We start from the raw sequence: 20,492 nt of genomic DNA, 5'->3' as shown, positions 1-20,492 counted from the left end.
AAATTGTGTGTGGAAGTGTAAATATAGTAAATTTTGTGTTGAAGTGTAAAAATAATGAATTAAATGTGGCACTCCAATTTGAGTGAATAAGGGTGTTTGATCTTTATTCACGCCGTATGGTAAATAATGTGTTAAGTTTAAAAATAGTAAATTATGTGTTGAAGTGTATATATGGTGATTTATGTGTTGAACTGACATGTCATAAAATTATTAAGAGAAAAACATGTCTTATATTCAACATATTTTATACACTTCTCCATAATTTATTTAATTTTCCGTTAGGGCTCCAAATAATGTGTATTAATTATTTCAACAATGAACAAATTTTAGAAATTAAGCAATTCACTCCTACATTAGTACAATCAACTAAACAATTGATAATTAAACACTTGACCAATAAGAATTAAATATTTGACCAACTCATCTTTAGAAAAGAATTTCTTATTAAGCAATTATTTTTAATAATTGCTAAATAAGCAATAACCATACAACCCAGTAATTACAAAAACAATTGACACATCAGCATAAGCAATCCATAAGCAATCACTGTTGAAGATGCTCTAATTCATTTGTTATTGATACAGTAAAAAAATTTCTATATTTTATCGAATCAGTGTTCCTATTAGAAACTATAGAATAAAGAAAGTTGCCTATTTGCCTATCTGCAAATTTTGACCCAAAAATATAAATTTGAAATTATTTTAATGTTACATATGTTGTTGTTATGAAATCAGGTTAAAAGAAGGCACTTCTATATGTTTTTTCCACATTGTCAAATTATAAAATAAACAAAATTTTGAATTGGTTGATTTAGAATAGAAAAATATCGGATCTACAAAATTTTGAATTGGTTGGAAGTGAAGAAGATATTTTCTTGTGTTGCTCAAATATTGAAGAAAAAATAATGTCTACCCCCGCTTTTTAAGGAATATCTGCAATATTTATGAAAATTGCTGATTGTTTCATATCTCTAAAGAAACGTAGATTGTATAAAATATATGTGAAAATTGTTTATTTAATATATCTCTTCTTGTAAGTTATGACTTTATATTAAAATAAAGTATAGCTGTTAAAATGATCAACTTAATGGATTACAATGCAAGACTTGTTCCTTATTATTTATATGACTGTGTGTATGCATGATTTGCACACAAGTTTGAATCTAGTTAGAAAGCACTGGAATGCAATTGCTTGATTCGAGTAGTTGCTAATTTCATACCTAACTACAACTCGAGCACAATGCAATTAATCTCTACTTCGACTTGAATGCATCCTGTGTCATGAAAGAATGAAATACGCCGTTATGTACCAATAAAGTCTCTGTCATGGGCAGAGTTTAAAAAAAATATTAAGGGACTGAAACGTAAAATACATAATGTATGACAACTAGGAGTTGATCGAACTGAAATCTTGATGAAAATAAATTGAAATTTTAACCACCAAGTTACAAAACATAAAAGAACCAGTTTTTAGTCTAATGGAAAAGACACATGGCTCTCATATGAGGAAGAGGGGCTGTCCGATGGCCATCGGACTACTTTCGTATTCAATGGGTTCTTTCACCGTCAGATCTGCTTTAGGATTTGTGTGTACGGATTTTAAAGCAGACGCGAAATTGCGGGCGCGAATCCTAAAGCAGATCCGACGGTGAAAAGAACTCATCGAACACAAAAGTGGTCCGATGGGCGTCGGACGCCCCCTCTCCCCTCATATGAGATATTATGGATTTGAAACTCACAAAGTAGAGAAATCATATGTAATTGATGTGTTGTTTGCAATACAAGTAATAAATCCTAAATTGCACTCAATCCGGTTGCAAGTGTACAATATTGTCGAGTAGTACTTAGGGATCGTCTCCACAGGGACAAGTTGGAATATCTTTTCTAGCCTAACAATTTAATTTAGTAAAAGAAAATAAAAAGGGTTTTGTTTGTTCAAAAGGGTGATTTGATTTTGATTAAACTGAATTAAACTAAAGTCTTAAAGCAAAATCTGATTTTCAACAAATATGAGAAATTAGGGTTTCTCAGGGTTCCTGCCCACTAGTGTTATGACTAATTGGTTTATTAAATTTGTTCTTTTAGTTATGAAGGCACAGTTGGATGTTGTAGGTACAAAGTGATATCTCTATATTAATACCATCTTTAAATTAGAATAAACGTCACCTCTCGGTACTTGGCTACGCTAGTCTAAAGTCATTAAGTTCTTACTGTCCCAATTAATCTAGAAAACCGTCTTTCACCTCTCGATACTTGGCACAATTTGTCTAAACTATTAGGTAAAGCCCGTATAAGACAAGCATCACCTCTCGGTACTTAGCCTATCAAATACCCTATTCCTTATGGTCCGGACTTAATATTCAATTTCTCAATTGCAAGTACCAAATCCTAAGATTTCATGTGATTTCGATTAAGTCTTCACAATCAATTAAAATAAAGAATACATCATAACAAAGAACAAGAACATATGAAACAAAACCAACTAAATCATAACAAAAGTTTCAAGTACAGCCCTAATCAACCCTAGAAAAGCCTTTAGCCAGTCATGGCTAAAACACAAATGAAATCAAAAGAGTAAAAGAGTTTCAATTGAAAGAAAATAATAAAACCGGTTGATCGATGATGTTCTCTTCTCCCTTCTTCTCTCTTCCTTCTTTTCCTTGTTAAAAACCAGAAATTATGTCTCTAAAAACCGTCCCTATTTATTCTGCAGGTCTCCCTTTTATACCCCCTTGTAAAACCTAAAAATAACTCACTAAAAACAGCAAATTCGGGCTCTGAACCGACTTATTGCGGGCCGCAATGAATGGATGTAGTTAACTTATGTGCAGAAGAAACTGTAGAAGTTATTACGGACCGCAATGAATATGCAGGAATGAAGGGGCTCTGACTTGTTTGGTTGCGGGCCGTAATAGGTTCATTTCGGGCCGCAATATGTGTTGACAGTTGCTCCAATCTACGTGCTGACGCACCCGTTTTGCTTCGTTAAGCTCCAAACACTTGATTACCTGTAAAATAAACATAACTAGGGCAGTAACTTGAACTTTCGGACATTTCTAACCTAATTAAACCTAATTGCAACAAAACTTGGCTTAATTTACATAACAAATCCTAAGTTTCAATATATATAATTTCGGCTTATCAGTAATGTAAACAAGGATTTAAAAAAAAAACTAAAAGACTAGATCTCCACCTTTCATTTAAATAAAAAGTTGCAAGTCATATATAATATTTTATGATGGAGCTAAATCATATAAACAGTACTTTAAAAAAATTCAATAAAATTTTAATTTACATAATTAAAATTTTATAAATTATAAAAGTGGTCAAGCATCCCTGACGTCATTCGACCAAGGAATTACTGAAAGTTTTTATTTTATTTTATGGTATTTTGGGGGCGTAATGAAGCCAAAATTGCTCAGCTAAAATCTTTACCCCAGAGAGGAGTACATCCATTTATATCCGATGTCCAATGGACCTACTTTACCTCGATGGATTTAATCACCATCCAATCACCTTTAAGATGGGATTCTATGCTTTACAATTCGTGTGCTTCTGTTTAATTTTCGTGTGCACAGATCTTAAAGTAGATCGGACGGTCTTAGAAATTTTTAGCTAAAAAGTAGGTCTGATACTTATCGGACTTACTCTGTTCTCATTAAAAATATCTCAACTATTTTAAGAACAATAAATATGCAAATATTAATCCTCGTGTTCTGTGTGCAGCTGGGCTCCATGTTCGCTGTCTTCAGAAATCAACAACAATTTCTCCTTTCCCAACACTTTCTCGATCTCTTCTCTTTCTCTTCCCCATCTCTCTCTAAAGCTAGAGTCTTTCTTTAGACTCTACTGGAGCTTTCTCTCTCTAAAAATGTTTCCCCATTTATCTTCTTCTCTAAACACCTCGTCTCCGCTTCGCATCCACAGTTCTGTCCCCAGAAAGCACAGCCGCCTTCCCCTTAGATGCAAATGCATGCAATTAACCCCCTCCAACAATGGAAATTCAGAGCCTCCATTGCTGATCTCCTCCAATTCGACTGGTCCAGTCAAATTCGACTTTCAACCGGTGCCAGAGAACTCCACCTCGGTACCCTTCTCTCTCCGATTCGTTCAATTAAGGAAGAAACATGCAAATTTGCTCTTACCCAAAACCCCACCTCCAAATCTCTGCTCTTTAGGCACCTCTGTTCTATCGCTTGCTTCATTAATAGCAGAAACACATAGATTGTTCTTCCCTAGCAGTAACTCTTCCCCCAATTCTTCTTTTTCTTGTGACACTGGTTATAGTATTATATGGCTCTTTCAGAAGGTTTTTGTTTCTTCGCCAGTTTTGACTGTGGGTATTCTTGGTTTAATGGCTGAATTTGTGCGTGTTTCATTGGAAACTGAGATAAGGTGGTTAATGGCTGATCTAGAATGGGAGAAGAGGTTGCGAGAGGGGCGAAAGTTTGTGTCTTGGTCGGAGGTTGGCATAGATATGCAAGAGGATTCTGTGGTTAAGTCTAGTGATTCTGTAATGTCAGATAGAAAGCGGTTTAGTTATGAGAGGTTGATTGTGTACAATGAGGCTTGCTCTCTAATTCTTTCGAATTACGCACAATTTCTCTATCAGATTGGGCAGGAATACGATCGGTAAGTCGATTCCCTATTGAAGAACTTCACTTTGGCTAAATTTGTTGCAAATTGTTAAATCAATTCCATCTAATGTATACAAACAGAATTTAGTTGGTCATTAGAAATATCAAATAACTGCTAGGAACCAAGTCAATAGGTCAATAGGGAGAATGAATATCTCAAAAAGGTGCTAATTTGTTTCTTGCCAAGAGTAGTATGGATCAATAGAAATCTAGAGCATATCTGTTTCTCAAGTAGGTGCCAATGTGGACAAATTAGCACCTTTTAGATATTTCCTAGGTATACTGACGTGGCCCATAAGAAAATATCTCAGCCGATGTGACCTGCCTAACCCCTATTTTGAGGGAGAGATTGGATAGCAATGACAATGAGATATGCACAAATTCTCAGCACCTAAAATTTGAAATTCAGGTCTGAATTGATGACCTTTTCATAAAATCAACCGTGACCGTAGCAATACTAATGTGATATAAATTTGGTTTATTTTTTTCGAATGCAGAGCTGAGGAATACTTTAAGAGGGCGGTGGAAGCGGAACCGGTGGATGGAGAAGCAAGGAGTAGGTATGCAGTGTTTCTGTGGCAACACCGAAGCGATTTAGAGAAGGCCGAAGAGATGTTTTTGAAGGCAATAGAGGTGGATCCTGATAATAGCTATCATCTCTGCACCTACGCGCGGTTTTTGTGGATGACCGGTGGGACCGATACTTGCTTTCCCCCTTTGGAGGGGTTAAGCGAACAATAGAAAATGACAAACTCTTTTTTTATTTTACATGTTTTTGTGACAAAAAATAAAAAAAATTCATACAAAAAAAGTGCCTGTGCACTTCTGTAGGCTAGAAAAAAAATTAGTGGAAAATGGAAGGAGAACAGTGTAAATGCAAATGGCCTCCTTGAACAGTTGCTTGGCCATGGGTAGGAATAGTTTTGCATAATTTATTTTCCTTTGTTTTTTTTTTCTCTTTTTTTTCTTCTGTTTGTAAGGGTTTTTGTTAATATCAAGTTCTTGGACTTCAAACCTGTGATCTCTGAAGGAACCATGATTAAATGCTTATTAAATTACATTCAAGAGTATGGACTTTCACATGCCTTCAAAATGCCATTTGTCTATTCTAAATTTCCAAGTCATCATAAACTCTTAAGCAAGCAATTTCTTTATATTTCTTATCAATATTTGATTTTGTGCTTTGTTATAAGCTCATCACAATATCAAAATTAAGCCAATTTTACAACAGAAGCCAATGATTATGTGGTCTTAAAGTGAAGGTTAATATATTTTTTTTACCATATTTGAACCTTACATGAAACCAAAACAATAAACAGCTATTACATTGTAATCTCTTATGCACTTATTTATAATTATAAAAAACCAAAAAAAAAAAACCGCAATTAGTGCCGCATTCTCTATATATTACGCATCATGTATATTTATCGGCATCCCAATTCGGCTCTCCCTTCTTCACTTATGGTGGTGTTTAAACAGATCTTTTGGAGATCAATATAGCCTATAATGGTGTCTTCAAAAATCGCATCCTCCAGTTGTGCATTGTTGAAGGTTGATCCAGATAACACCGCGTTCTTAAAAATTGCGCCTTTCAAGTTAGCTTTATCAAAGACCACACGATCTAGCACTGCATTTGTGAAATCAGTACCTGTATTGTTGAAACCCATATATTGTAGTTAAATAAAGTACCTTTCTTGGAATTGCAAAAACACCATTTCATTCTGATAATGTGAACTACAGAAAGGACAGTTTCACAAAATATAAAAGAAACTGAAAGTATATATGAAGTTATTTTTATTTTTATTCATTTTTTGGTAGGTTACTGGTAATTACTAATTGGCTGCACCAATACTGGTACTAACACAAATCAGCCTGACACAGCTATTAATTTATTTCTTCTTTTTGTATCTTTTCAGGGAAACATGTATAAATAAATTACCTTGAAAGCTTGCACCTACAGCATAAGCTTTTGACATGACAACTTCTGTCATGTCGGCGCCATCAAACTTTGCATCTGATGCCAGTGCAGCAGAAAGAGTCTTCCCTTTCAAGTTCGATTTGTCGTTTGAAAAATCACAAAAACGGAGATCCAACGGTTTGTCATAGACACCATTTGCTTGGCCGATTGTGTTCCCAACATATGCACGCTCACATCTGTTCGGATCTGTTGAGAGCGGTGGCAATCTCTAAACCCCACAAAATATCCAAATTATTACAGTCGGATTTCATTAAAATTACAAGGCCTTGTACAAAATGTTCAGAAATTTTAAACATGATTTTTAAATTTTTAAATAATTGGTTTTGAATTTTCATGCTAACCTGTGCTGCTATAACAGGTGAAATAGATGTAATTGCCCAAGCAGCAAGAATACCACAAGTGACATTTCTGATCTCTTTTGACAAGGAAGAGGAGCATTGTGTTGCAATTCTGCTTTCACCAATGACTAAAGCAAGGTAAATTTTACTAATATTAGGGATATTAATTAGATGAGTTATATGGAATATAAAATAGAGAGAACAATGAATTACCTGCTTTGCAGAGAATCCGCCTTCGATTACAAGAAGAGAAGGGGGAATGAAGAGATGAACTTGAACTGAGAAAACATGAGGTCACCATGGTTTAAGCAGCTTTAGATATTCCAAGTAGTGTTCCTTTTTCTTTTTTTTTCAAGTTTGGGCTCATGGGCTCCAATGTAGGTCGCACACTCGCACGGACAGGGTTAATCCGTGCTTATCTTATCCGGGCCTACAGAGAGGTCTGGGATTCTCTGTGGCTTAGGTTCTTATAGCAAGTAATGTGTTAGGAAGACTTAATAAATGACATTTAGATATATGTTTATATGTGTATGGTAAAGAAGAAAATAAATTAGTTGCCCTCATAAACCAAGTAATTAGAAGACGAAACACATTTCACACATGCTACGTATTTTTATTATTTTAATAAAAGATAAAATGAGAACTTCATAGATTTAAAATGAATTTTTATAGAAAAGATAAGAAATTGAGTAAATTTGTGAGTTATTGAATTTTTAACAAGTAAATATGATATTATGGATTTTAGAAAGGAAAATGCGTAATTTTGAAGTTTTTGAGAGATATACATATAATTCTCCTTAGAATTTTCCTAAGACTATACATTATACATCACGTGTTTAACTAATTATATATATGAATTAGATTGAAAAAAATATACTATATGTATTAATTAATTATACTATATACAATGAAATTTTTAAAAATGATATGCAACATATTGTAGATAAAAATATTTTAATAAAGGTACTTTGTCAGTGGTAGTAGCATGTATTGTCCTGCTATCTTTATCAGTGGGAAGGCCTATGTTGTATCGCTTACTTTGTCAATAGTGTTATGTTCCAATATTTTAATAATTGATATTATATTTAATTTTTTTTTTAGGTTTAAGATAAAAAAAAACCGAAAGAAAAAGAAGTGGACCAAAATATTAGCAAGAGAGAGATATTTTTTCCGACTAGCGGCTAGTTTTACTAGGTCTTTTTTATTATTATAGGCAATAACAAATGTATTAGAAGGAGAATATTAGAAGATTCGTTTACTGTCTATGAGCATCTACATCTATGGTATTATTAGAATTTATATTCTAAGGTGTAATTTATAATCCAGTTTCAAAGATGTGTGAAATTTCTTATTTAGCAACTATACAAGAAAGTTTTTTTATTAAGAAATTGATTATAAACTCCACACTGATCAAATAATTGGCTCACATTATTTCTCTTTTTTAATTTATTGATGATCTGACTTAATAGAAACTCTGAAACTTATTCAGAATTTGCTTTTTTTTCTCTTTCTAGCATAGTAACATAATTTGCGTATTTTTGCAAATAAAATATTTTTAGATATTACCAAACTGAACAACAAATAAAACGGTTGACTGAATTTTTACCGATTTATACGCGAATAAAGACGGATAATACGTTTTTTACGTATTATTTGTGTTTTATTCAAAAAAATTTGTCGTTATTTTATTGCTTTCTAATCTGTACATTGTGGCCTGTGGGTGAAATTTGCGTGATAGACACGTGGGTGAGACTGAGGCACATCTTTTACTCATTTTTTGAATTTTGAAAGATATAAGTGAATCCCACCAAGTGGCAACCACTTCCAATCAAAATTTTAATTTGCACTGGAGATTTTGAATGCGAAAATAAATAAAAATAATATTATATGTATACTTTCAATTTTTGGACACTGCTTAAAACTTTTTTTTCCCTCCAAATTTTATTAAAAATGTTGAAAATTAGAAAAATCAAAGTACCTATACATTTTTTGGGTTTTTTTTTTTTGCTTCCTTGTGAAATTGAATCATTCCCAAATTATATCCGAATTATATCCGAATCACAAATTTTTAACCCCGCTGAACCGAACCCGAACTATTTGTTTGTCACTATGCTTTCTAGTGCTATATATGATTTTATTGTCTTGTAGTTTTCTAAATTCAATCCCCTTTATTCAACTTGATACACCTCCATGCTATGCTACTTATAATATTTTTTAAGTTGGTTTATTAGTCCAAAGGAAATATTAATCCAGAGAAAAATATTTATTATTATTCCAGAGAAAAGGTAATAAATAATACATAAATTTCTTCAAAGGATATATTTAATTATTTTGGACTTACAAAAGCGAAAATATCTAAATAACTTACTACATAATCCGGCTCCGCATATGTACCTCTCTCTTCAATTTTTGAAGTATAACAAAATAAAAATATAAAAGGGTAAAAAGATTTATAGTTACCCTTTGTTTTTGGGGTAACCAAAAGTTTATATAAAACTAAAATTCTATATATCAAAACACAGCACAGTTGCATGCACACTAACCGCCTCATACTACCAAAAAAGAACCACAAGCTGCTTGTTGTTTCTAGAGACGAAATGAATGACTGCAACCAGTGGCCACTAATTGGGAAGGGCTAAAAAAAATTGAAATCCGTATGATCTGCCAGAGAAAATCAGACCGTCAGATCTCAATCAGACATCTCTGCAGCATCCTTCAGGATCTCACAATAACTAACTGCCCTTCAGATCAGCAAAGGCCAAATGTGCACCACCCATCTTTTTACTCACAATTTCATTTCGTTAGGCCATGTTTTCATTGACAATGCACGCTTCTTGACCACCTGTCATCCATAGAAATCGGGCGTATGCGCAGAGATGATGATCATTGTCATGATCTACCTCGGTCGCTTCCACAAACATCTGTTCGGCATTGTCTAGATCGCCTTTGTGCTGCCAGAGAAAATTCGCGTAACGAATCCTCGCATCTCCATCCACTGGCTCTGCTGCCAGTGATCGGATGAAGTATTCTTCCGCACTGCCATTATATGATAAACATTTATCAAATTGAATATTAATTGTTAGTGTTTTTTTCATTGTTAATATAATGATCGAATTTACCTTTCATAATCTTTCTCAATCTGGTAGAGAAACTGAGCATAATTAGAAAGAACCATTGAACATGGTTCCGGTCCCTCGATCAACTTTAGATAAGAATCTTTTCTCATTGCACACATAAGTGCAAATTCAGATTCCCTCATTGATTCATCTTCCATTGTTACGCCAACTTCAGACCATGAATTGAATGATCTACTCTTTGCTGTAACCTTCTCCCATTCCAAATCAGCCAAAACCCAATGAATCTCATTTGAAGCCACATCCATGAATTCTCCCATCAAATCAAAGATACTGAGTGTTAATGCCGATGAAGAAGCAAATACCTTCTGAAAAAGCCATAAAATGCTCAATCCTGAATCTACAGCAGATGAAGATGAACATCTTGCAGGAGAGGGATTAAGAGCTCTTAATCTCTGAGCTTCGGATATTACCGAAGCAAGCGAGAAAATCATGTTGCCAAGAGGGCAAAGATTGTCAGGTGCTGTCTTAGGCAATGCCAAATTTGCATGTTTTTCCCTCAATTGCACGAATCGGAGAGATAAGGGGACCGATCCGGGGCTGCTGATCGGTTTATGATCAAATTTAACAGGGTTGATGGAGAGAGGATCATAGGAAGGGAAATTGGGGGAAATTAGCAATCCACCTTCTGAATTCTCAAAATTCGGTGGCTTGATTTTCATACAATTTGTAATGGTAGGAAAGCGAACTTGCTTATGGCTAGAATTGGGGATGCAAAGGGAGATTGATGAATTCAGAGAAGCGACGCGAGGAAACATCGATCGAAAGTGCGAACGAGAAAGAAATTGAATTTGGGGAAGAACGAGGGTTGATGTTCCCTTTCTGTGTTTTTGCGTTGCTTAGATTGGAGAGGTAAGAGAACTAGAGGGCTACTAATATAGGTTCAAAAAGAGAGGAGAGAGAAATTTCAACTGGAGAGCTGTCAATATTTCGGTTAAACGAGTCAAAATAAGAAGATTATTATAGGCCTTTGGTTTAAGGCTTTAAGCTGGATTGTCGTTGTAGACTTGGAATTCCAGAAGCTTAAAAACAACGCGTCTCCATTTAATCAAAACATGGATATTCCAGTACGATATCAGATGATGTTACGATGGCTTCGTTCACGATCCAACGGTTGATATGAGACGGTGTGTACGGACTACTTTTAGTAAGCGAAGCATTAACTTTTAAACTTTCTTTTAACCCATTGTTATGGGTTGTTTACAACGTTAAATAATTTCCTGCTTTAGTTTCGGCAAATTTTTGGTAAAGCCCCCCGGAAAAAAGTATTTCTGGTGAAAACAAACTATTAAGAAAGTGGAATTGAAATCTGCTGAAATTCGAGCAAGATAACAGGGTCCTGTTATCCCCTCTTTCTCTATCTCTCTCTTTTTTTCTGTTTCTATCGTCTAAAAAAATTAGGAGATGGATAACATGATCCTGTTATCATACTAGAATTTCAGCAGATTTAGACGCGAGAAAGTAATAGTGAAATACTGTAGTATTAGTTCAGTTCTTCGGGTAAAATTGTTACCAACTTTATTAAAATAAAATCCCCTTTTAGTATGATAATAAAATCAAATTAATTGATAAAAGTTCGTTATTGACTTGTAAATTATTATTTTTATTCAATTAATTACTTATTCAAATTAAAACCTGCTCTTTTTAATTCTTCAAGTTATATATAGAGGTTAGAAATTTGGCTCGAACAAAAATAAATAATTGCTCAAGGGTCAATAATATCATTTTGTCACATAGATCATATATATATTTTTTGCAATAAATTAGTTCGTGAACCACGACTAAAAATACAAAATTATATTTTGGGAGAATTCAAATGCTTAATAAAGCAAATCCAAATTTTTTTTTTTCTCTTTATTTTGTGGAGGTGAGGATTGAATTGCGTTTACTAGCGGTGATTATCTTAGCATTGCTAGAACCGCACATATTTTAGAAATACAGATTCCCTTGTTTCTTTACCTAAAATTTAGAATTCATGCATGTTCTTTTTTTGTCCAATTGCTAGCTCATATGAAAAATATATATATTTTAAGTTTAATTGCTAGCTTATTATGGATTTTATTTATTTATTGTTGTATGGTTGTCAGAGTGTGGTTTCTTGTACACTCACCTTTGATGGTTTTAGAAAAGAATAAAAATACATGGATGAGTAAAATTAGTATTAGTTTAAATTTATCAAAAAAAAATATCATTTCAAAAGTTGTTCTTAAATCGTTGATTTTAATATATTTGATTAGATAAATATTTTTTATTTTTAAGTGAGTGAAGAATGAATTATTTTGACACATTATTTTAAAAACAGTCTGATTTCTTAATATTGTAAAACCAAACTTGAAAATTTAAAAATATAAAACATATGCAAGACATTAGTTCTATTCTTGCTCAAACGGATGGAGGGAGAGAGCAATTTTCCGAGTTGGAAGAGGAGACTATGTCAGATTTCGAAAAAAAATGGCATGATGATAGTTCGAGAGAGATCAAGATTTGGAACTGAGATTATATACATATATAAAAGTAGAACTAGATTGTTTTTAAGTTCAAATCTTTTTGTGAACTCAACCCTAAAATTGATTGAATTGGTTTCAAATGATTAATTTGAACCGTTGAAACTCAGCTATTTGACGAGTGATGTGTTTACATGCAAAAAATTTAAAATTTAAAATTAATTTTGTATAGAATCAAATAGTCAACAAAAGTTCAAAAAAAAAAATGTATTTAAATTAATTTATAAACCTTCTAATTTTGAACGCTTGACTCGATACAAAACTAAATCAAAAGTTTAAACTTTTTCAGATATAGATCCATCATTCATAAAGTAGATAAATTTTAATTGTTCGGGGTCATCATTTAAAATCATTCCCATGTGTTTTAAAATTAAGTTCACAAAAAAAATTGATGAATTTAAGAAAACCCTAGTCATAAGCATAACTCGATAGATAGTATAGACTCGCGCATTCGCCTGTTTTGTATAATCCAATTTTTGAGGTCCACTTCTTTTATGGGCTCCTCTTAAATTTTAGACCTAAGAGAACGGTCCTAAGAGAGAGAAAACAAGTGGACAAAGATAATCGTAGCCCGGAAATGAAAAATAAATCAAGATCCTTCTTTCTTGTTTTATGGGCTCCATTTTGGGCCATTCATTGTGGATTAAACAGTCCTAATTTGATCGGACATTACAATATGGATCTGAACCATTCTTTTTAACATGGCACGAATCTCAAAGTCCAATTATACTACCTCTACTTTAGCCCGAATCTCAAAGTTATGAAATTTAATCTCAAACCGTAAAGTGAGACGCATCCTCTACAGGATTGGAGAGGAATTGAATCCCTTAAAGGCCCATCAAACCTACTCTAAATCTATGTGGCTAATCTATCTTATATATTAATTTTGGATGGGGTGAGTGAACAGTAACTCGCGTAAGACAACCATATTGGGACCCCTGAGGATACAGTAGAGATGTTGGTTTATCCATTTGTGAATGAATCATGTGAGATTCTTGATGCGGGTCTTGCGGTCAAATCTTCTAACCTAGATATTGCATCAACTATGTGCATGAGTTATTCCCCTACTAACTATCTAAATGTCTAATTCATCTGGTAAAAAAAGCAAATAGTGCTGGTTTCTACTACGATTCCTTACTAGATTGATTTTACCTTTTACCTATTTGAAGTATTTTTGGTGGAAACACTTGACAAATATCAGACTATTGTCTCAGTATCAATTCGAACTGCAGATAATTAACAGTATGATGGACATTGCCAATACCACCAATCGAGTAGCAGCAATTGAGAATAAAAAAACTAATAGAGTTATCGCCAAAGAAAAAGGTGCATGAAATTCAGTTTATGTAAAAAGAAAAATGTCTTTACCAATCTCTACCTATACTAGGTCTGATATTTCTGTGAATGACTGTAGTATCTCAATATATTTTTAAGTTTATGGCAATATGAAATTGCTGTAGCAAACACAGTAGTAGCATTTACTTTGCGAGTATAATAGTCAGGAGCAAAAACTAAAGTGTTCTTCAGCTCATCACAATTCACATCCTTTGATGAGTTTACTCCAAAATACATTGACATGATTTCAAATAACAAATTTAAATTTATTGAAACCGATTTATTTTATAAATGATGTGTTTACATATTGAATTTATAATTTCACTTAAAATAAGTATAAATTTAAGGGATAAAGAAGATTTATATATAAGTTAATTTTAATATATTTATTTTTTACTATTTTTAACTACTTAATTTTATATTAAATTAATTCAAAATTTTACATATTTTACATGTGAATGCTTCATTAGTAAATTAGATCAATTTGAATTCTTCATATGAATTCTTCTACAATTATTTGCAAATATGTCAGCTTGTGACTTTGTTAATTTCGAAAAGGATAGTACAAAATTTTTATTTTTGTAACAAAATGCCTCTAGGAATTGTTAGACAATTTTTTGAGAAAAGAATTTACGATATGCAAACAGGGATAATTGCACTATATTAGTTCCAAGTTCCAACATGTTTTGATATAGATCGCTTGAGGGGGGGCCTGATTTTTGGCTCCAATATCAATATGGTGATGCCAGTGAAAAAGAGAAATGCAAAGCTCCCCAGCCATAGACCAGAATGGCTGTAAGAAAATAAATGAGTTTTTATTTTCAGCTTGCTTGAATGGCACAATCATATATGGCTACTCCTGATTCGGTGTACAGCATTGAGAAGTCGACATAGTGTGTACGGTTGTACCTTATTGTAATATCCCCTATAGCTATGTCATATTATGATGTTTAGTACTTTAGTTTTCTCAAGTGTCGATCAAAATAAGTAGGAAAAGACGAAAAGTTAAAATTAAAGGCTAATTTTTATCAAGGCAAACATATAAATTAATGAGTACTAACACAATCATGGATGATATACCACAGATATAAATGAGTCCTACTACAAGCATTAGACACGCATACAAATGGTTCAGATTTGTCTGAAAACAGTCATTTTCAATAAATATAAAAAAAATAGTAAATCAATTTCAAAAAATATAAAATTTGGTCTCCAAATACATATTAATATGAAAAACAAGATAAACGGTTTGGATCGATTATTTGAATTTTGAATCCGATGATTTATAATCACTACAACAAAATGGTTTTACAGCGACCGGGGTATACGCCGGTCGCAGATAGTTGATTTTACCCCCCCAAAAAAAAAGAAATTGAAAATCAACTGAGACCACGACTTTCAGCGACAATATCAGCGACCGGCGCCTTCGCCGGTCGCTGAAAGTTTTTTTTTTTTTTTTTTTGCGTTCGCCGCGAAGAATTAAGGCGGCAGCGAAAAAAAAACCCTATTCGCGCGCAGCACCCCGCCATTGACAGTACCCAGCGAAAAAAAACCCTATTCTTCTCCGCCATTGACAGTAGCCCGCGATTTTCTGCTCAAATCTTGTTGTTCAGGTTAGAATCTCAAACTCTTGTTCTAATCTCTGCTCAATTCGTTTTTTATTCAAATTTTCTGCGATTTTCTATTCAATTCGTTTTTTTTTTCAATTCGGACCCGCAGAGGCGGCCGGTGAACCATCAGAGGCGGCCGGTCGGATCGAAGGCTCTGATCAGAGGTGGCCAGTCGGATCGAAGGCTCGATTATCTTGATACGGGTATCATTAATTTTTTTTATTCGTTAGTTTAGTTTGATTTGTGGTAAAATAGCCATTAATGGCTGACTTTATGATTATTCGTTAGTTTAGGTTGAATGCAGGTATTATTATTTTTTTGGCTGAATTTCATTGAATGAAGTGCTTAATTTGATGCATGAAACCAAAACTGCTATGTTAAAGATTCACTTTCACTACTACAGAATAAGTGATTATACACGGACATAAACAAGCGAGCTACACGGATTTCCCGCCGCGTAGGCTGTCACGGTTTAGAAATCCTTGTATATATACACACGGATATTTACCGTGTACAATTACCGAATAGCTACACGGATTATTACATACACAGCCGTTTACAAATACTTGACACTGGCGCTCTCCATAACCGAGCTTCACGGATTATTACATAAAAAACCGTGTACAATTAGATTTCTACACGGTTATTTATCTAAATATCCGTGTAGCTCTCTTATTTTTTAATTTTGTTTAATATTGAAATATCTTTCTACACGGATATATAAATAAATATCCGTGTAGCTCTCTTATTTTTTAATATTTTTTTAATATATAATTTTATGTATTAATTTTCTTCTTTATTTTTTTAATGTGGAAACACCTTTCTACACGGATGTATAATTAAATATCCGTGTACCTCTCTTATTTTTTAATATTTTTTTAATATTGAATGACCTTTCTACACGGATGTATAATTAAATATCCGTGTAGCTCTCTTATTTTTTAATATTTTTTTAATATATAATTTTATGTATTAATTTTCTTCTTTATTTTTTTAATGTGGAAACACCTTTCTACACGGATGTATAATTCAATATCCGTGTACCTCTCTTATTTTTTAATATTTTTTAATATTGAATGACCTTTCTACACGGATGTATAATTAAATATCCGTGTAGCTCTCTTATTTTTTAATATTTTTTTAATATATAATTTTATGTATTAATTTTCTTCTTTATTTTTTTAATGTGGAAACACCTTTCTACACGGATGTATAATTAAATATCAGTGTACCTCTCTTATTTTTTAATATTTTTTAATATTGAATGACCTTTCTACACGGATGTATAATTAAATATCCGTGTAGCTCTCTTATTTTTTAATATTTTTTAAATATATTATTTTATGTATTAATTTTCTTCTTTTTTTTTAATGTGGAAACACCTTTCTACACGGATGTATAATTAAATATCCGTGTAGCTCTCTTATTTTTTAATATTTTTTAAATATATTATTTTATGTATTAATTTTCTTCTTTATTTTTTTAATGTGGAAACACCTTTCTACACGGATGTATAATTAAAATCCGTGTACCCCTCTTATTTTTTAATATTTTTTTTATATTGAATGATCTTTGTACACGGATGTATAATTAAATATCCGTGTAGCTCTCTTATTTTTTAATATTTTTTTAATATATAATTTTATGTATTAATTTTCTTCTTTATTTTTTTAATTTGGAAAAACCTTTGTACACGGATAAATTTTAAAATGTCCGTGTATAATTGAACTACTTTTTTTTAAAAAAATTTTGCTTTTTTTTGGCTAGCCTCCAGTTTTGCCAGCCATTTAAAATCAGATCAATTCCAGAACAGAGAATTTCCAAAATAAGAATACCAAAACCGGTAAATTTTCGAAATTTCCAAATTATATAAAAAATTAATACAAAATTCATGTACACTGAATTATACAAAGATCATACAAATCCATATTCTGGTTTACAAAATTCTTTTATAAAAAAATCTGCCCACATACATCTAAAGTGATCTAACTGCTCCTTGGAGTAACTCTTTGAATCTGGTGAATACTACAAAAAATTCGAAACATGCAAGTTACAAAAATACGGCAACTACATCTCTGTTTTGCTTTATAGAAATAAATTATTGCAATTATAACAATGCAACTAATAAAACAAGTTTAGAGGAAATCAATATTAATTGTATGGACAAGTCAAGGCAAAACATATGAATTACATACCGGATATGCTGGCCATTTGAATTGTATGCTCTCAACAAAGTGAAACATAAAAATCATCGTGTAATAACCGCACTCCCAACCGCCAATCTATTGCGGGCACTGATATTTACATTCAGCAGCCTATGTCAGAATGACAATAAATTTTTGAACCCAAAAATATGAAATTATAAAATTATAGTGTGCTCACCTCCTTCCAGAGCCCATTCATTTTATTTCTGCTCTTACCCGTGCTCTGCACTCCACCCTCTTTAAGATATTGCCGAAAAGCCCTTACAAAATTGAGTGACTGTAATTAGCAATTCCACAATTATAAAAAAAAAAATCAAACCAAGTGATATTTAGATAACTTACTTAATTATAACAGTCATGACTCTTTTAGACTGCTGAGTGGTGATGGATTTGTCGGGCCGCCTTGAATCCATGACATAAATCGTATTTTCAAGTGGCACAATCACCAACAAACACCAGTGGGAGCTGTGGGGGGAGAAGAATTGTAGTACTTTAGCATAAAATTAGTGACATATATATTTCAGCATGTAATGGTGACACAACTGTTTGCTATGGTTCATTGTGTAATTGTTTAACTGAAAATATAAACAATTAAGGGTTACAAGTAACATACTTTTGGTGGTATGGCAGGAGAAGAAATTTCTTTTGATCCCCACGAGCATGATGCATCGCTTTACGCAAGTAGTCGACACAATCATCCTCATACCATTCCAACATGTTTCCATTAATTCTGCCGGGGTCCAAAAGTGCACACAAGTTCACCTTACCTTTCGATGCGGTCTCACGGCATTTCTGGACTAGGAACCTGAAAAATCATCATTTTACATTAGAGTATATATATTTGAGTGCTATACACATGATATAAATAATTGATTGGTCACTAACATGAGGAAAACGGTGATGACTCCCACATCGAGCCATTTATCGCTTGACGAGGCGCCCTGTAGAAAGTCGTTGAATTCTGTGAAAGGCAGCACGACCTCCCTGCCATCGTGTAGAAACATACCGGGGGGGACACTGAAGGTAACAGCCGTCATGTCCTTGGGTGCCTTGATCAAGTGGGCGTGGAGAGTCTGCAACTGACCAGGCAAACGGCTAACCTCTTCTGCTGTGAGCCCCGTACGGTCTAGTGGCGCATCCACTGGCGCATCTACTGGCGCATCCACTGGCGCATCCACTGGCGCATCCACTGGCGCATCAGGCACTTCTGGCGCAACAGACACCAAGTATAATTCCATGTCCCGTACTGGTGACAACGCTTCATCCTCATTGATTGTCTCACCTCTTCGTATCTGTATCAAATGTTGTATATGTCTTTTTCAAGTATTTGAAAAGAATGATTTGAATAAGATATCCCATTAATTTGGAGTTTACGTACATTGTCCAAAATAATTTGATTTTTCGGCCATTGGACTGTCGAATAGCGGGCATCATCAATCACCACCATTTCATCGACAGGGACAGGAAGAGGTATTCTCACAGCCCAATCCTGCGTGATCTTCTCAATCGCTACGCGGAGATAGTTGGGCCTCAACTGATCACCGGCTGCAGGAGGATATACAGTGCCCTTAGCAATGGTCAGAGGAGTAGTACCGAAATACATGACGAGGTCGCATGCTGTGGCCTCCTGCAATAATTATCAGCAATTAGTTGTCTTTAGAATGAAATAATATTGTCTAGCGAATTAACCGCGAGAATCAACAATACCTTTCGATTATGAACAAGTAGTGGTTACCTTTAGATTGTCCAAGCCGCCTATCACTTCGGTCCCGGATGCCTGACTGCTTCGCCGAATTCCCGGATAAACGGGAGGTCGGTCCTCGGATGGCTGCCTAATTTGGTGCATTTGGTTCACCATCCTTGATTCCAGCTCAGCCAGCTTCTGGTTGTACTCCATTGAAAGCTCCTCGCGTACCTCCTGGCGCACCTGCGCCAACCTTGATTCCATCTCGTCTTTGTTGACCTTGGCACGAGGTCTTCTCCGGGGTTTTGCTCCATTGAATTCCTCCTTCCAGCCCGTGTAGACCCCTCTGCCCCTAACTCGACCGGTGTGTTCTGGATTCGGGAGCGCCAAGGACAAGGAATCTTCTTGACTTGCGACAGTCCGGGCACCAGAATTGACCTCCTCCACCTCCAACTGTTAATTAAAAAATTGGTTATAACAAAACACTAAGTAATGTACACAGAGTTATGATTTTGTTTGAATGACACAGTTATAACAAAAGGCTCTTACCATTTTATGAGCAACGGGCTCCACGTCTTTTGGGAGTACTATCCGCCCCTCAAGGGTTACCTCAGATCTTCCCATGAGCCAATCTTGGCCCCTAGGATTTTTTATCTTAACCACGGGTGAGTCAGACTGTTGGTTTTTCAAAATAACTTTTGCCCATTCTTTCGACTTACCCTCGTAACCACCTGACCCTAATTTGTGCGGGTACTTGTTCATTTTGGCGATCTTCCTGCCCTTCTCACTTTTTTCCTTCGAACATCAAAGTAAATCCATTACTTAAGGAAGATGGGTACAGATTGAGAAAGAACAAAAACTAAGAGCATCTCCAATCCAGCAATTGAAATTAATTGCTAATTTGTGCGGTTATGAAATTAATTCCAACAATTGCTAAATAAGCAATAGCCGTACAACCCAGCAATTACAGAAACAATTGACGCATCAGCATAAGCAATCCATAAGCAATCACTGTTGGAGATGCTCTAATGAGTTACCTAAATTTACATACCTTGAATTCTTCTGTTTT

At 34.0% G+C, this 20,492-nt stretch overlaps 3 protein-coding genes across 3 annotated transcripts; 1 reads left to right on the top strand and 2 right to left on the bottom strand.

The window, feature by feature from the left end:
• The first annotated feature begins 3,715 nt into the window (after positions 1-3,715).
• On the top strand, positions 3,716-5,650 carry LOC144557480 (uncharacterized). The gene is made up of 2 exons (XM_078306053.1): positions 3,716-4,631; positions 5,134-5,650. Exons 1-2 carry the CDS (start codon positions 3,871-3,873, stop codon positions 5,375-5,377), a joined length of 1,005 nt encoding a protein of 334 aa, XP_078162179.1. The 5' UTR covers positions 3,716-3,870; the 3' UTR covers positions 5,378-5,650.
• Positions 5,651-5,893: 243 nt separating this feature from the next.
• On the bottom strand, positions 5,894-7,341 carry LOC144557481 (Tetratricopeptide repeat (TPR)-like superfamily protein). Its single transcript, XM_078306054.1, has 4 exons — positions 7,166-7,341; positions 6,956-7,080; positions 6,576-6,822; positions 5,894-6,284 (listed from the first exon to the last, which is right to left on the bottom strand). Exons 1-4 carry the CDS (start codon positions 7,251-7,253, stop codon positions 6,061-6,063), a joined length of 684 nt encoding a protein of 227 aa, XP_078162180.1. The 5' UTR covers positions 7,254-7,341; the 3' UTR covers positions 5,894-6,060.
• Positions 7,342-9,414: 2,073 nt separating this feature from the next.
• On the bottom strand, positions 9,415-10,953 carry LOC144557362 (uncharacterized). Its single transcript, XM_078305927.1, has 2 exons — positions 10,072-10,953; positions 9,415-9,988 (listed from the first exon to the last, which is right to left on the bottom strand). The coding sequence occupies exons 1-2, from the start codon at positions 10,842-10,844 to the stop codon at positions 9,754-9,756; spliced, it is 1,008 nt and encodes a 335-aa protein (XP_078162053.1). The 5' UTR covers positions 10,845-10,953; the 3' UTR covers positions 9,415-9,753.
• Between the last annotated feature and the right edge of the window lie 9,539 nt (positions 10,954-20,492).

The sequence above is a fragment of the Carex rostrata genome, chromosome 7 (genome assembly GCF_964058835.1).
Source record: "Carex rostrata chromosome 7, lpCarRost1.2, whole genome shotgun sequence".
NCBI lineage: Eukaryota > Viridiplantae > Streptophyta > Magnoliopsida > Poales > Cyperaceae > Carex > Carex rostrata.
This window is presented reverse-complemented; position numbering and strand designations above follow the sequence as displayed.

Coding starts and splice junctions, on each gene's coding strand:
- LOC144557480 (XM_078306053.1), top strand. CDS start 3,871: ATGTTTCCCCATTTATCTTCTTCTCTAAACACCTCGTCTCCGCTTCGC. Junction 4,632..5,133: donor ATTGGGCAGGAATACGATCG/GTAAGTCGATTC, acceptor TTTCGAATGCAG/AGCTGAGGAATACTTTAAGA.
- LOC144557481 (XM_078306054.1), bottom strand. CDS start 7,253: ATGGTGACCTCATGTTTTCTCAGTTCAAGTTCATCTCTTCATTCCCCC. Junction 6,823..6,955: donor CACCTGTTATAGCAGCACAG/GTTAGCATGAAA, acceptor TGTGGGGTTTAG/AGATTGCCACCGCTCTCAAC. Junction 6,285..6,575: donor TGTAGGTGCAAGCTTTCAAG/GTAATTTATTTA, acceptor TCAACAATACAG/GTACTGATTTCACAAATGCA.
- LOC144557362 (XM_078305927.1), bottom strand. CDS start 10,844: ATGTTTCCTCGCGTCGCTTCTCTGAATTCATCAATCTCCCTTTGCATC. Junction 9,989..10,071: donor ATTGAGAAAGATTATGAAAG/GTAAATTCGATC, acceptor ATATAATGGCAG/TGCGGAAGAATACTTCATCC.